Source organism: Carassius auratus, chromosome 1 (genome assembly GCF_003368295.1).
Source record: "Carassius auratus strain Wakin chromosome 1, ASM336829v1, whole genome shotgun sequence".
NCBI classification, from domain to species: Eukaryota; Metazoa; Chordata; class Actinopteri; order Cypriniformes; family Cyprinidae; genus Carassius; species Carassius auratus.
The window spans coordinates 31,066,843-31,084,564 of NC_039243.1; the positions used below are offsets into that span (position 1 = coordinate 31,066,843).

Below are 17,722 nucleotides of genomic sequence, written 5' to 3' on the forward strand. Positions count from 1 at the left end.
GAATCAAGTATAGTCGCCATGAAGTGCAAAGGATCTGAATAGATCTCAGTGAAACCTATAAGTGAAACTCTATAAGAGTGTACTTTTCTTTGTTTTCACTCCGTGGTCCGTCTCAATCTCTTTGTTAGGAGATGCTTTAGTGCTGCGATTAAAGGAATAACATCCGCTACAGATGCATCAGAGGAGCTGATCTCTTGCCCTGCTCAAAAAGGGCAAGAAGAGAGAGGATGTTCTCTATTAAGACCCACTGATGTGAAGTGAATGTCGCGGGGAACTCGTGGTCTGCGCTATGCAAGTGCATGTGCAGGTCGCGGTTTCTGTTTGCGTCATTACAACATTTCGGCCATGTTGTTTCAGTGATAAACGTCTTTCTTTTTTACATTTTAGGTGGCCGAATATTTGGTGCATCCCTAGCTTATACCTAAGAAAATCAGCAACATTCACAACACACAGTATTTTCTACATCAATGAAGAGTCAGAAAAGATCTCAAATGTTAAATCTAGTATATCCACAATCTAGTTTTAGGTTAAGAATCCAAAAGCATGAATGTTGAGTGTAACCTGATTGAGTGAGAACGCCCGTCTGATGCCCGCTGCTAGTGATCCTGTGACGCTGGCACGTCCAAACTTCTCAATACACTCGTCTATCAGTGCAGGTGGTGCTTTTTTATGGGCCACCACCACTCGCCCACAGAACAACACCTCAAACTTCTTCGCGAAGGCTATTGCTGCATCAGCCGTGGAGTAGGAGTCTTCTGGCTGACCATTGCTAGGCAGAGATGAAGGAGTGTCTTCTTGTCGAGCAGAACTTTTGCCAGCCTGTCTGAGAGTGCTGATAATCTCTGGAACCTGGAGGACAAATGTACACGTGAATGAGGTCACAAGTGACATGAGGGAAAGTTTTCAGTTACCAGTGTCACTGTAGAAATGCCCTATTCTTAGTCAGCCACATGCCCAAATTAGGGTCCATGGGCCAGAGTTGGTGATGACTGTTGATTATGCCATATTACATAAAAATATACATATACAGTCATATAGTTGGATATAATGCAACACTAACATTTGACCTGCACCCCTCAATCAAGCTGGATTTTTGGCCTTTCATATTAAAATGTTTGGGCGCCTCTGCTTGGTGTTCTTTGATGGCTCATGAAGAACCTTTAACATCAATGGAAACTTTCCATTGCACAGAAGTTTCTTTATAGTTCTTTATAGCTTAGATTATACTATACAAAATAGTTCTTTTAAAAACTGCTTGCTTTGGGGAATTCCAATTTGTATGTATTTAGCACTAAGAGTGCATTATTTATTTTTCAACATTAAGAAACACTGATTAGCATAAAGAAACATAAAGAAAATGAATAGCAGTTTTTGGAGAAATATGTATTTTATCATTGCTAGTGTGATAGCTGCTGGAGGAAACATGATTTCATAAACTGCCAGAGTTACTTTCCAGAGGAAAATCTGAGTGTAAATGTCACTACAGAAGAGGAGCGTTCAGGACTACTGTATAAACTTCAGCAGCAGTGATGGTGTGACAGACACACAATCACTGCCTAAAACCATGACTTGCAAAACATTATCACTTTCGAAAATTAATTTCATGCTGAGAAACATGACAGATGAACAATTAAGCCACACTTCAATTTCCTCACAATGTTATTAGTAGCTGGGGGGGGGGTATGCATCGTCTGATAAAATCGACATGCATGTACAGTAGATGCATGTTGAGTGGCTATGCGGTGGTTTTGGCTATACTCCTTTTTTGTCTCATGCAGTGCACTGCCTGCATCCGAGTAACAAACAAACAAAAAAACAAAAAAAAGTGTGTAATATTAACAGACGAACTATGCTCGTATTTCCTAACAATCAGTAAGCAACAGGTGCTTGGAAACGCTGTTGTCGGGCTGCGGTACGGTTAGCTGAAAGCAATGCTTCTTTGCCGCTCACTGCACAGAACAGACACAGAGAGAGACAACACTGCTCTGGGAAAGTCAGACCTCACACTTGCGGGGCAGTGCTGCCGAAATCTCCCAACTTAATCATAGATAAGGTTCATCCCAAAAAGTTGCTAGGTTTGTAGACAATTTTTAAAATAACTCCAACTGAATCCGTCTGAAAGAAGAAAGTCATATACACCTAGAATGACTTCAGGATGAGTAATTTATGGCTTCATTTTTGGATTGACAAATCCGGTATTAAAATAACACTGCTTCAAATATAGTTTACTGACACTGCACAAATGGTCACCTCATTGTAAAGGGCAGTAGAATCCATCTAAGCTTAATGCTGCAGCTGGTTATTTTTCTGCTTATCATATCTTTAATTCACTGGTATGCGGAGCTAAGTCTATTTCAGCAACGTCTAAAGAAAAGAGAAAAAACAAAAAGCCAAACAGGCTGGCCCAAGAGAAAAACAGCGAACCTTGGGAAAATACCTTAGGCTATAGCACAAGCTCAATTTGGAGTTGTTTCATAAGAACTGAATGTGACAGGCTTGTGTCCAGGAAGTCAATGTAGTTCTACCACAATCTACTGATTCTTGTATATTTATTACTTGCGACCACTTTGGATGGTCTTTTATGGGACACAGTGAACTTTATAGTAGGCTTCTACAGCTGACTGTATGTGCAGTGACCCCAAAACTTGGAGACACCCCATTTAAATATGCTGCAACTGATTTAGTTGAAGAAAACTATTCATTCAGACCAGCCATTCTCTTCCTTGAATAGTTTTGCATGTTGGGTTGGGTTGGCATTGGCAAGAATGAAAAATGTCATTTAACAAATAGGGAGAAGCTAAATTCACTAGATGATGGGTTGCCTGAACGACTGGTTGCCAAATCAAAGCATTAAAGGGATAGTCCATTCAAATATTCTAATTTATCTGTGGAACACCAATGAATATGTTTTGAACAATGTTGGTAACTAAAGAGTTTCAGTTCCCATTGACTTTCATTATATTCACTTGACCATAAAATGGAAATCAATGGGAACCAAAACTATTTGGATAACAACAATCTTCAAAATATCAAAGAAAGTCATACAGGTTTGAAACAACATAAGGGTGAGAAAATGAAGACCCCACACTCTAAAAACCAATACACTTTCACACAAACATACTCACACTCAAAAAAAAAAAACATTTTCTCTGCATTTCTTCGATTCTCTAGCCTGCTTACTAATCTAGTTGTCTAAGAAACCTGACATTGTGCATTACGAATATTCTTTGCCAAACTTCTATGTTCCTCTTTTGTATGTTGCTTTGAATAAAAGATATTGCTAAATATATAAATGCCAATAAATTACGTAATTTGTAATTTTGTGTTTACTATCCCTTTAAGAATGCACAAAGACAACCAAAACTAGTTGACCATCATCAAACAATAGTTAATCTATTTAAAATGAAGACACAAAGTAATTGGACGCTTTCTGGTTCTTAAATGTTAGTGGAATATGTTTATAGATAATGTGATACACCTGCTAGCAGACCTTTGTGAACTGGAAGGGAACTGACTTCCTACATAACAGCAAAGGACCTTGGTTAAAAGTGAAGTTAACTTAGTTTGACATTTTAATTGTTGCTTAAATTGTTTAAGTATATATACAGACAAAACGGCTAGTATATTAGGACAGGGAGCATAGTAAACTGTGTGTATATGTGCTGGTTTGAACCTACTGCACCCTCAGCTATCTGATGGAGATGCTGCCCAGTAATCTGATCAGCTGAAGAACTCTTCAAACAGCTCTTTGGCTAATCAAAGCTATCACACAGCTGAAGGTTTCTGAATGAGTGCTTTTCATTACAGAAACCAATCCAGTGCATTTTCTTTTTTTCTTATTCAGCACACGCTAGCGTGTGAGTCAAAGTGTGTGTGCATGTTTATGTGAATCTCAGGATATGAGATCAGCATATTATGTTGAATACTGACTCATCATCTGTCTCAGATAAAGGTGTTAAAAGACAGTAGATCACAAAAGAAAAGAACAGAAAAGAAAAGAAAGTAGATCTGAAATCTCCGCTCTTTTTATAGCATTCACTGCTCAATTTATTTCAGAGTGAAACTAGATATTTAAAAAATATCAAATTTTCCAACATGACTTTATCCTTCAAAATAAGTTGGATAATGAAAAAATGGGCTCTCCATGCTAGAATGGAGCCAGACCAGAATATGAATTTGCAGTCTACTCTCCTGAATATCAGGAGGCTTTTTTGACCAGGATGTGGAAGCTCAAAGCCAGAGCCAACTGGTAATGCTTTTTCCAGTTCTATTGTTGGCATAACCTTAATTTCATTACTGTTAACTACAATGAAAAAAGACATTAATTGGCTATTGGTTAACAATAACCAATAACCCACACAGCATAATTGGCATAAGCCTATTTTAAAACAAACTTTAAAAGAGAAACGACTTATAAGTATAGCATTCTTGTAGCTCAAACAGAAAATCATGGTGCTAGCAACCCCAATATCATGGGTTCAATTCCCAGGGAATGCTTGAACTGATCAGATGTATACCTAAAACGCTATAGAAGTCACGTTGGATTATAGCAAATGCATAAATGTAAATGTATTATTCTGATGAACGATTACGAATAATGTTACAAAGATTACAAAGAATTTATATTACTTCTAAATAATGTGCATTGATAAACTGAAAATTCTGTCATCATTTACTCAACCTCATGTTGATGACAGATTGTTTATTTTTGAGTGAACTTTAAGTTTGGATCCAAAGCAGGCCTACAGTTTAACACTAAGATCTATCAGCACACCCATAGAGTTAATCTGAACTTGGTTTTGTGAGCTGTGACCAATTTTAACCTTCCAAAATATCCGGAATAGCCTTTAACTGCGTTTCATATACATGCAATAATCTTTAATCTTACTTCTGATCTGCTTGTACCTTGCTTAAAGGGTTAGTACACCAAAAATGGGCTTTAATCTATTTAGAGTAGCTTTATAAAGGAATAATTTGATTGGCTACCACAGTGTGAGAGTGATTTCATTGGCCGTTTTTATAAGAAGAGGATGACAACATGAAAACAACTAAATGGGAAGAAATGACAGAAATGGTGAAAGCGACAGAAATCCAATTGATGTTCTGCAATGGAAACCACATGACAGAAGGTCATTAATCATCAAATGATACTTAATAGACTTTCAATCTATGCAAAACAAGTCACTTCTTTTTGTTAATAATCTCACGAGTCCAAGGTTGCAAGCTTTTCTGCCAAAGATGATGAACTTGTAAATTCAAGTATCAACAAGACTTGTCTTGCATAACGGCCTGTTGCAACCAGGAATACCTGAGACTAGTTGGTTTCTAGCTACAACTACGCATAAGCAGACCATAATGTCTTCATTCTAGCTAAGATGCCAAATTAAAATAAACTAACCACACAACAGTTCAGATGCTTCAAGGGTCAAAGTTTTGCTCCCATGCAGCCTAATTGCTGAGGAAGACAACAATGGAAGCATGCTGTCATGCAAATGACTAGTAAACAAATAAAGGATGTCTAAGGAAATATATATAGATTATTCACAATACATTGGAAATGTTGTGATCATAAATAACAATGAACACTTTCTCATACACTTGTATAACTCACCTGGCTGAGCCATCTACGCAGAGAAGGCATGTCCAAACCTGATCGTCACCTTCCTGGGTTCTCCCTCATTCCAGCTTTCCTCACTTTTTTAACTTTTCTGCATCTTCACCTTTATTTTCCTGTACCTTCAGATGGATAATGTGAGTCCCTCAAAGCTTTCTCTGTTTTTCTCAGTCCCACCCTCACACTCTCTCTCTCTCTCTCTCTCTCTTAGTTGTTCCTCTGTTTTTTAGGACCTAGAGCTGACTCTGGCTCCGCCTTCCCTGCTGATTCAGAACAATGTGGTTCAGCCAGAGCGCCACACTGTGACTTCTTTCTAGGAAGATCACCTTTATAAACACAGCAAAGTTACAATCTCTCATACTCTCCTCCTCCCTTCTCTTCTGTCTCTGAGATGGCTTTATCTGTGGTTTATCTGTATATAAGACAAATTATTTAGGCTAACAAAAATGGATCACTACGAATAGTAACAATTATTTTTTTGCATTGTGACTTTTTTATATTTAATATAATGATAATTAACAGTTATGAAAAATTTCCCTTAAAATTCAAATTTCTGTAATGCATCTGAAAAAAAAATCAGTTTATTCACACTACTGTAATATGTTAACATTTTATAATAGTATTTGGAATACAGTAATTAATTTAAAGACAGTAAGCCCATTTATTCACATAATACCATGATGTATTTACATTGATTTATTAATCATAGTTTATGGTAATTTCAGCATTTACTTATGCATTAAAATCACAAGTTGTATTTGTAAACATTAATGCACTGTCTGTGCAACTAACATGAATAATGAATGACTCTATTTTTATTAAACTTAACAAAGATTAATACATTTTGTAATGTATTGTTCATTCATGTTTGTTAATACATTAATGTGAATAAATGACAATTTACAATCTTATTGTAAAGTGTTACCATTAAAGGGGGGGTGAAATGCTATTTCACGCATACTGAGTTTTTTACACTATTAAAGAGTTGGATTCCCATGCTAAACATGGACAAAGTTTCAAAAATTAAGTTGTACGTTTGAAGGAGTTCGCACAAGTTCCGGTTTGTCACAAGTTTCGGAACGTTTTTTTTCGAGTATGGCTCTGTGTGACGTTAGATGGAGCGGAATTTCCTTATATGGGTCCTGAGGCACGTCTGCCGGAAGAGCGCGCTCCCGTATAGCAGAGCACTGAGAGCACAACAGACTTCACTGATCAGAGCGAGAGCGTCGCGAAATGTCACAAAAGGAGTGTGTTTTTCGTTGCCAGGGGAAGACAACCCTGCACAGATTACCAAAAGAGAAACAGCATTAAGGGACCAGTGGATGGAGTTTATTTTTACAGAGCATCAACGGAGTTGTGCAAGTGTTTTTGCTTGTTCCCTGCATTTCGAAGATGCTTGTTTTACAAACAAGGCCCAGTTTGACGCCGGATTTGCATATCGTTTATTTCTTAAGGATAATAAAATCCCAACGAAAAAGGGTCATGATCGTGTGTTGGAACCGCATGTGGTGAGTAAAACTGCTTCAAATATCTCTGTGTTGTTCACTTAGCTATCGGCGCGTAAGCACATCAAGTAAACAACATGCGATGTTGTCATCAAACTGCACTTCCCACATGTATTACACCTTTAAAGAAAAAAAAAAGACGACATGAAGTGGAACTTAGTCATTTTCCAAAACCACTAAGCAAATATATACAGTTTCAATACAAACCACATAGAGACTTCCTGATGTAGTCGTTGCTGCTGCTGCTCTTGTTCAATTTCAGCCTCGGGATCTGATTCTGGATCATAAATATACGCTGAATCTGACTGTTAGCCATGGTTTGTTTTGGATGATGGTTTTTCCCTCACGGTAATGTCACAACTTCCAAATGCTCTCCACGCAAAAGCCTACTGGTGCTCGTGATTCTTTAGCTCCGCCCACACGTCACACTATGAAGGATGCAGTACTACTCTATAGGTACTCAAGATTAACAGGATATTGAGTGAAAATGAGCATTTCACCCCCCCCCCCCCCCCTTTAATATTTATTAGTATTTTCTCTCTTGTTATTTCATAGGAGCTTCAAAGGAGATGCAGAAAGGAAGAGTCTTGTGCCCTGCGTTTATCGGTAAGCTTATGTTTGTTGGGTAAAAAAAAAGAAAAACTCAATAAACAAAGTAAAAAATCAATTGACTGATATTTTTTCCCACAATGTTTCTATAGATATCACAATATATTAATATCATGAATTCTTATGGCCACAATAACCATGATATTAAAAATCTAATATCGTGACAGCCCAACTCAGCACTATTTTTTTAATAGTTGTTTAATGACTTTAATGGAACCGGAACCGGATTCCAAATCCTAGTCAAGACTGTGCAAGATGCACCTGTTCAAACTTCTGCTTCTGCTTTTATGCATGTCGTGAACAAGACATCACAGTTTTCTGTGCCCAAGAACACTTAAGACAGACAAACACATGGTCTGTTCTTACTCAGTAACACACACATTCACTCACTCACTTACTCACACAGAGGAAGTCTGGAGGGTTGGAACAGTGAGTAATCCAAAAATAAAGAGAAGTCAGTGCCCTTTCAGTTTAGCATGAACACAGAAGAGCAGAAAAGGCCCTAATAAACAGCTCCAGTCCTTCAGTGGATGAGCGAAGGAGACAGGCATCTTTAGCTCATTATTAGCAAACAAAGCACCAAGATCTGAACTCAATCAACAACTTAAACCAGTCAAAGTGAATGGAGAGTGAACTGCTTTGGGCATTTTAAAACACAAATACCTTGACAGTCAAGTTGATGAACAACTTTCGTGAGTCACAAACAGCTTAAAAGTCTTTTAGTGCTGGTATAATCATTACAAAATATGTTGCAACACCAAACCTATTAACATCTAAACAAGGGAGGGAGAGAGAGAGATACACAGAACACAAGGGGGAGTGCCACACAGCTTTGACTTTATCCAGACACACACACACACCTATACATACACACAATGCTGGAAAACTTCTGGACAAGAAGGACAAACAATCCAGACAAATGTCAAAGATATATTACTTGAAAATTCTTTTAAATCACTGCGTGTCATTTCTCAAATATTTACATTAATGTATCTGTCATGTTTCACTACACACTTTTAAAACAACAGTATATTGCAAACAACACATTTCCCATGAGTACAAAACCACTGCACACTCGCTCACAAGCCCACTATCTCAAAGTTCAGGTTTTTGAGGTCAGGAAGTCACAGGAAGACAGAGGAAATACTAGACGATGATGTCATGTAATTACCACAACTCAACGTAAATAGCATAATTAGTCATATATGATTATGAGATAAAACAGGGTAGCTTGTGACCACGACGTCCTGCAGTGTTAAATGTTATATAGCATTATAAATAACATTATTTTAGGATTATTACACATGCAATTTTATGACATCCTGTTTTAATTAAAATTAGTAAAATATTTAAAAGTGAGAATTTATTAAAAAAATATGGCCAATTCCGATAACTGATATTTTTTGTAAGTGTAACCTTCCGATACCGAGTTTTTTTTTTTTTTGCAGAATCCGATTTTCTTTGTAAGAACTATTACCGACAACATCGATTGGTGCATCTCTATTTAAAAATTTAATAATCAAAGAGAATTTCCAAAAATAGAATAGTTTTATTAAAACTCAGACTAATAGCGTAAAAGTGATTATTTTATGTGAATAATAATAAAATAAATTTTAGAATAGTTACAGTAGTTTAATTTAAATATTATATATATATATATATATATATAGCAATAGCAGTATAAACAACACACACATACAAAACTACAGGTTTTTAGGTTCTGCGTACACACACCAGTTTAGGAACTTTTTAAAAGAAGGAGGAACTGAGCTTGGGACACATGACCGTCTGTGACACACAGCTAGAAATGAATGGTTTACTACTGAAGAATCTGTGGCAGCCAAACACACAAAACACCACAGGAAAACCTGATAGGACTACTGAACTACACTGAGCACAACACATCCACAAAGTTACAGAAACCAGATGATCAGATGACCACTACAAAACTGAACACAAAACACAATCTGACAGGCTAGGAATGAATGACTAATTATATTCACTGCCCTCCTTCATTCATGTGCAAAAACAGCTTTTATAGTCTATGTAAATGATTGACATCCCTCGTGTACACTTCCCCATCTTGTTCTTGACGTTCCTTCCTCTCACACAACACATCTGACACTGCATCAGTCTCACTCCACAATGCTCCGAGTGTCATTAGTCTCTGAACAGAATGCTGTTTGAAAGAGCACACTTATACAGACTGCACCACCCTTTTCATCTAAACATGTTTGATAAATTGCATTGAATTTGATGACTGACACATGATGCACTTTTTAAACCATCTCAACTCCAAAAATCAGCTTTCGATAAGCTTGATCCCTTCCTACATGAAGATAAATGACTGTATCAAATAACGCAGAACCTGATTTTACCAAGTGAGACATGTTCCTGGGACAACATCGTTGTTGACCCTGGAACAACATTGTGATTAACCAATCAGATTTGAAGAACCAGTTTATAGATTTTGTGAAGTTTACGCTTAAAATCAGTGTTTGGTGCTTGTACATCAGTGTCATTCATCTATCATTTCCTCTGATTTTAGGGATTAATCATGGTTAAGGTTAGGTTTAGGTGTAGGGATATGGTTAAGAATATATTTTTGGAGTAAAATGTTGTTCCAGGGTCAACAAAATATGTTGACCTAGGAACACATCGAACTTGGCAAAATCAGGACGTGCATCAAATAACCACCATCAAGTTAAGATACTTTGATTAATTTAGACCAGAAACGTTATGTACAATACGACTATTTGACCTTAACCATAATATTCGAAGTAATACCTTATTAGAAAACTAACAGACTATAAATGTCTCTAAAACACAGTGAGCTGCCTACCTAGACAGCATTGTAGTCATTATGAACATTTGAATCGATGCCCAAAAATGCTGTCTAGATAGGCAGCCTAGTATGTTCAAACAGATCCATAAAGGCAACTTCACAAAGAAAAAGTGAATTATCTAACGTTACATTTACTTTATAAGAAGTAATATAAACAATTAGTTATTCGCTCTTCACAGGAGGGAAAAATAAATAATTAAATGAAATAACAACGGAATAATGATATATTTTTATGTTCGCTAAACTCTTATTAGCGGCTAACCGAGTAGCTACGCATGCTAACACACGTAAAATTCCAACGTAAATTCCAAACAAACGTTATAAAGGTAAGTTACTCACGCGCTGCTGCTCGCTTTTCACATCCCTCCGCAGTAAATGAAAGATGTGAAAGCGCGCTTTCCTCGCTTCAGCCATCCAGAGCTCATGGAGACAGTCAAACTTCTGCGAGTTTGTGGTGTGTGTAAGTTAACTGGGTGGGATGTGACGGCAACATTCACATGATGAGAGAAAATTACACTGGAGGATCAGATCATATCACATCCACGGGAATACAAACCTGTCTAACAACTATCTTGTGTTTGGTGGAAAGTGTTCAAATGTAAGCTTACAAAATAAGTTTCATTTAGATCCCATTGGAAGGGGGTTCCAATAATAGTAACTAGTTGCAATATAAATAAAACCTTTTCAGTCATGTTTCGACTAGGGTTAAGATTATTTATAAATAATAATATTAATGGTTGTTGGCTGAAATAATTATTCACTCTCTGCATAATAAATGTTTTTCTAAGATCAGGATTTGGCCACCACCTGGTGGCAGATAGGATTTACAGTCACTTGACAATTTTTATTTTATTTTATAGAACATTTTTCATCACAAATGATCAATTATGACACTGTATAAACTGACAAACTGTAGGAACATATATCTTTTTTAATTTAAAATTTCGCTACAAATTACAGTATAAACTGACAGATTGTGGAAATTAGCATTTTTTTCTATAAAATAAAATATTTATCATTACAAAATGTAAATTATAACAATGTATAAACTGATGGACCATAGAAACATTTTCTCGAATGTAATACTTTTTCATTTCAAATTATACGCCTAAAAAATGTAAATCCGTTTTTGTATACTTAATATATATATATTTTAAATATCTTAGTATTTATGTCATTTGCTTTAAAGACGATCAGTCAAATTGCTTTAATGAAAGCAAAAATATCTATCATTTTCAACAAAATATTTTACATCAAATCTTTATTAAATGTGTAATAAATATGCTGTCATACTCATTTGGTATGCTAAACTGAAAGATGCAGAATTATGTCTCTTTGAATTATGGTTAAATTGGATGCAAAGCAAACATGGAAGTTGATCATTTATGGATAAATGAAGATTCCATTCAACTGTTGTTTTTTATTTAAAAAAAAAATAACATAGAGCATGTGAAGTCTACATCTCAGAAATTGAGATATGCATGCATAAACTGATTTTGGAAAGTGGAGGGTGGTTAAAAGACAGTGACACAAACACCTGTCTGTCTCTATTTCTGTTAACCACGACGATAAAGAATCACCAGGAGTCCGTCGCCACATTGTGGCTGGCTCACTGACACAGGAAACAGTTACCATGACAACTTAGATCTACATCCTGCCTATATGCAGGAAGCTTCACAACTTGTATCTCAGACACTCCATCATCACGAGCCGATATCAATGAACATTCTAATCTCCACTGTAATAAAACACCATAGTCTACCACTGCAATAAAGACATCCTTTTGTTCTCTTATTTCAAAAACACTATTTAGATCTGTACTGGGGTTTAGCTTTAGTACAGATAGCAGAAGTCATGTGAATCTGCCATAGATGTCATGTGAAGCTGGAGTCAAAGGTCAAACTCTTGTAAACCCACACACACATAAACTTCTTTTTATAACTTCTATGGTAATTGATAGCCACGTTTATTAAACTTGACATGAATATTGCTCTCTTTCATTAATTAACCTTTATGATTACTGGTGTTTGTTAAGACAAGAATCACAATTATTATTGCTTATACTTTAATGTTAAACTATCCCTTAATAATAAGAAGCCACTTAGCAACCCTCTAAACACTTTAGCAACTGCATAGCAATGGCTGGCATCTACCTGCAACACTCTAGCATTGTTGGTGAAATGTTTTGCATGGACACCACTCATTCTGGTTGTTCTCTCTGATTGTCTTCATGCTGTTATGGTGCTGTGTCTTATTGCACAAAACTCATGCATGCACAGATGCACACACACCCATGAGGAGGAAGGGATGGCATTTGAACATCTGAGCTTTCCCTCATTAAACGAGATTCACTTCAAAGTCATATGTGAGAATAACACCTGTGGTAAACCTCTAACAGTTCTAACACCCATGAACACAATAATCTCAAATCTACCAATGCTAATTCATTGTTATAGTGGCAAGGCTTGGTGTGGAAGTTTCCACCACAGAATACAAATCTAAAAAGGTAATTATGACCTTTTTATCTCAGAGTTGTGAGGTTACGTCTCAGAATTCAGACTGTTTTTCCCAAGGATTGCGAATTTTTAATCTTGCAGTTGGGATTTATTTGGGAATCTCAGAAATTCTAGATTATACCTTGCAGTTGCGAATTGACATCCCGCAATTTTGACTTTTTACCCCGACATATGCAAAACAAATCTGAAATAAAAGATGTGAATTCTGATTTCTGAGACAAAAAGCCAAAATTGCAAGATGTAAACAAAAACAGAAAAGGTCAGAAATATGAGATATAAACTCAGCATTGTTAGAAAAACGTAATTTGAGATTGCATTTACCTTTTTTAATATTTGTATTCTTTATTAATCAATCAAATGATGCTAATCAAAAAATGTCCCCTTACCTTCATGTGGTCCTGGCAGCGGAATACATAGCAGGATGCTTTTATCTCCTCTCTGAGCAGACAGCCAAAATAGCTGGGCTCTTGGCTGTTGTGAATGAGTTTGGTGATACGATGAGGCTTGTGATCAAACAGAACCATGTGTTGCAATGGGTCCCATGGCTTCCCCGGGCCTGCTGTCTCCAGAACGCAGCACACTTTACTGGAAGAGATCTTCAGCACCACAGGCTGATCTCGAACCTTGGAGCATCAGAGAGAGAAAAAAAATCAAAGTTAAGAAGTACCAAAAAAGAAAAGCACCAAAAAGTGTCATGATGTGAAGTGTCATATGTACATAATATAGTACAACAAAATAGTCAATAATATGTACCATAGTATATTTTCCAAATAATACTTCTTTGTATACTTTCTTTATGAAAATGTTGTGGTCAGTAAGAATTTATATATATACTTTTATTCAGCATGGATGCATTAATAGATCAAAACTGAGTTGAGACATTTGTTATGCTTTCGGTTTCACATAAATATTATTTTTAACTTGCTAAGAATCTTGAAAAAAATATATATCATTGTTTTCGAAGAAAATATAAAGCAGCACAACTGTTTTCAACATTATAATAATCAGAAATGTTTCTTGAGCATCAAATCAGCGTGATTTAAATTGATTTCTGATAATGTGACACTGAAGACTAAAGTAATGATGCAGAAAATTCAGCTTTGCGTCAATAAATAATATTTGAAAAAGTATTAAAATGCAATATGAAAAAAATATTTCTCAATATTATTGTCTTTACTGTATTTTTAATTGTGTGCATAAGATACTTCTTTCAAAGACATAACAGACTAACATACCCCAACTTTTAAACAGTAGTGTATCTTTACAGTACATTTACATATAGGCTTTACATTGTTGTTTTTGTTTTGTGTGTGTGTGTGTGTGTGTGTGTGTGTGTGTGTGTGTGTGTGTCTGTGTGTGTGTGTGTGCTCTTGTTTTTGTGACATATCAGGACACAACTCTGTATAATGACATGGGTATGACACAGGTATTACAAGAAGAGGGTGACTTATGAGGACATAACCCATGTCCTTATCTTTCAAAACGCTTATAAATCATACTGAATTATGTTTTTTGAGAAAGTAAAAATGCACAAAGTTTCCTGTGAGGGTTAGGTTTAGGTGTAGGGTTGGTGTAGGGTGATAGAATATACAGTTTGTACTGTATAAAAACCATTACGCATATGGGATGTCCCCACTTTTCACAAAAACAAACATGTTTGTGTGTGCATGCTTTTTTTAACATAGATTTTTAATATCGCATTTAAAAACTGACCTCTGGAGATTGAGCACCGTTTAATTCAAGGTTTCTGTTCTTTTCCCCCGACCGGGGCCTCCGTATCTCAGCCACAACCCAAGGGAGCATCGCCATGGTGGTCTGTGGATGGATGGCCAAAGATCCTACAAGAGTTAGCTTGTACTGAATCTCCTCTTCCCCTTCCTCTTTCTTGCTCTTATCTTCTGATCCAGGAAGTGATTGTACACAGAGAGGGTGAGCTTTGATTGGGTCATCTCTGGGTTTGACCTCAAAACAAATGCCCTCCATGCTCTTAATCATAAAATGAGGAACTATGTGTAACCTTCAAAAGACAAAAAACACCAACATTAAACATGCATGTGCAGATACATGTAGGGTGTAACACACTTCACTGTCTATGACAAACCCTTTGCGTACCACTTCATCAACTTTGCCATTTGCAGAGGATTAAAACAGCTTATTCTGCAAGTCCCTGCGAATGTTACAGAAGGACACAGGCAAAAAAAACTTCCCATATGAGTCTCTTTATAAATTACAAGACTGGGAAAAAGTAGTCTTACTGTTTGTACAATAATACTGAATATCATTTAATTAACAGAAAGTAACAGAATTAAAATTATTCAAGCATTTATTATTGCTTATTTAATCTTTAAATGTGCATTAGATGAGACACAAGATTATATTTTTAAATAAAAAAAGATAATATTTTAATAAAATTTTAAAAATACAAAGATTATCACCAAATCAAAAATAAATCAATAAAAAGTCAAGTAGTCTAAAAACCACGGTTATTTTATAATAAAATATTTTTAATTGGCTTTTGAATAATTTTTAGTTTCATCTTAATTTTAGTTTAAAGTACTTTTGTTATGTACAGTACTTTTGTCCTTTTATGGGTTATTTTTTTATATTTCTACATTATTTTTAATATTTCAGTTTTAGTTTTTAAATTCTAATTGAATTTATTTACATTTGTCATGACAACTTGTCTGTTACATTCCACTTTTTAAAGTTTTTCCATTTAATAATATTTTGTTTTATTTAAACTTTTTTTTATTTGTCCAAAAATATATATTAGATGACAATAACAACATGTACTTCACGTGGTATCATCTAAATTAAATAGGCTAATATAACCTAGAACTGCATTGTTACACCGTTAAAAAGTAATTTTTAAGGATCAAAGCAGATAGAACTAACAATTGCTCTTTTTTTATAATGCCAATGGATGCATTATATTGGGAGGCACCCAAAGGACTTCACTAATAACTACATAAAGGCATAAAAATAAGAGTTATAAGATAAGATCATGTCAAGGTCACATTGTAAATCTGGTTTTGAAGCATTGGGAGATATTGCCCTCTTGCACTGATCTGAGACGTTCCCCATGTGCACAAATCCACTGGAGCCAACAACAGTGAGTATAAATAGCCAAACTAATAAGGAACAACAGAAAGTTTATCTGATGGCAAGAAGTCAACATAAAGATACAAGAGAGGGGTCATGGAGTCATACAGAAGCCTACCAGCAAACCAGGTCATCTAAAAATAACACACTACATATCAAGATTTTAAGGACAGATGGCAAGGTCATATTTTGTTATACACAGGTCATAAAGTAGGCATTTCTATATACAATCAATGAGCTTTAGCATAGAAGACGATTTTTAACTTTCACTTACCTTACACACAATGCACCGCCTTGAGGAAGTGCTTGAATAACAGTCCCGTTAGTTTTTGACAACGCAGACTAAACTGGCCCTTCGGAACCTGATTTTCAAGCTGCCTTTGATCCAAAGTAGTCGATTAATCACAGTATCTGTCGCACCCATAGCAATAACACGGAGTAGTGTGAGCAGTGAGCCTGTGATTGAGGAAGTCTTCAGCTCTGACGCTTAAATGAACTTCTGATGATGCTGTTCTGTGCAGATCACGGAGAGAGAGTCTTACAGCATCAACAGGAAACGAATGAGAACTCATCTTTTTTTTAGTCCGGGTGTGCTTTTCAAAATCCACTTCACATGTTAAAGCTGCGAAGTTTTTTTTTTGTTTGTTTGTTTTTTTGATAAGCTTCACCACAGTTTACAGTCTTAGTTTAAAAAGAAGAAGAAGAAAACGGTCACTGTTTACTCATGCTGTTTCCCTTGTGACTTTCTTTCTTCTGAGGAACTCGAAAGGAAGTGTTCAAACTGATGTCACCATTCATTTTCAATGCATATTTTTATGTTTTAAGTGAATAGTGAACAGGGTGAGCAAATATGTCAGAATTGTCTTTTTTGGTGAATTTTCTTGACATTTTGTAGTCAGTGCGCGAGATTATCAAAAATGTATAGTTCCATGTTACTGTACACCGTCAAAGGAGCTAGCTAATGTGTAATAGTATATTCTTAAGCATTATTGCATTTAATAGTAGGCACAGAGACTGCAAGGTCAAAGTGTTACCCAAAATAATAATGTGTCGTGTACCTACCCCAGTGCGCGCTCACACGCAGCTTCTGCGCTTCAATTGTGACACAGTTGATGTCCTCGGGTTAGTGCGAGCTCCACACACACACACACACACACACACAGTACAGTCACAGCTGTGCAAGGCTATATATAAAGAGGTGTAGAGTGACCGTGATTGCTTATAACTTAAAAGTTTAAAATAATTATATTGGATTTATAGACTAATAAAAAAAACAAATGTAGACTTTCACTGAACAAAAAATAATGGGTCTAAATAGGTATGTGTATATATATATGTATGTATGTATATATATATATATATATATATATATATATATATATATATATATATATATATATATATATATATTCTACAGTAGACATCAGAAACTGAAACATAATGACAACAAGTAATTCCCAAATAAAACCAAAGTCAACAGAAGAATTAAGATTGAAACTACACCATCATTGTTAGTGTAGTGTATATATGT

The 17,722-nt window shown here is 35.7% G+C and overlaps 2 protein-coding genes across 5 annotated transcripts in view; one reads left to right on the top strand and one right to left on the bottom strand.

Annotated features, from left to right (window-relative positions):
• Positions 1-16,735, bottom strand: part of LOC113107336 (TBC1 domain family member 1-like) — a 47,914-nt gene extending 31,179 nt beyond the window's left edge. The window contains exons 1-4 of one of the 4 annotated variants that reach the window (XM_026269801.1): positions 16,466-16,735; positions 14,803-15,106; positions 13,476-13,712; positions 562-849 (exon numbers count right to left, since the gene is read on the bottom strand). In XM_026269801.1, the coding sequence (XP_026125586.1) occupies positions 562-849; positions 13,476-13,712; positions 14,803-15,084 (807 nt within the window). In that variant the 5' untranslated portion in view covers positions 15,085-15,106; positions 16,466-16,735. Of the gene's footprint in view, positions 1-561; positions 850-5,611; positions 5,800-10,912; positions 11,088-13,475; positions 13,713-14,802; positions 15,107-16,465 lie in introns of those variants that run through there. The other 3 variants (XM_026269766.1, XM_026269775.1, XM_026269784.1) reach the window with 3 other exon arrangements.
• The window catches only part of LOC113107329 (mediator of DNA damage checkpoint protein 1-like), a 198,893-nt gene that overhangs the window by 81,394 nt on the left and 99,777 nt on the right, over positions 1-17,722 (top strand). The window lies entirely within an intron of this gene.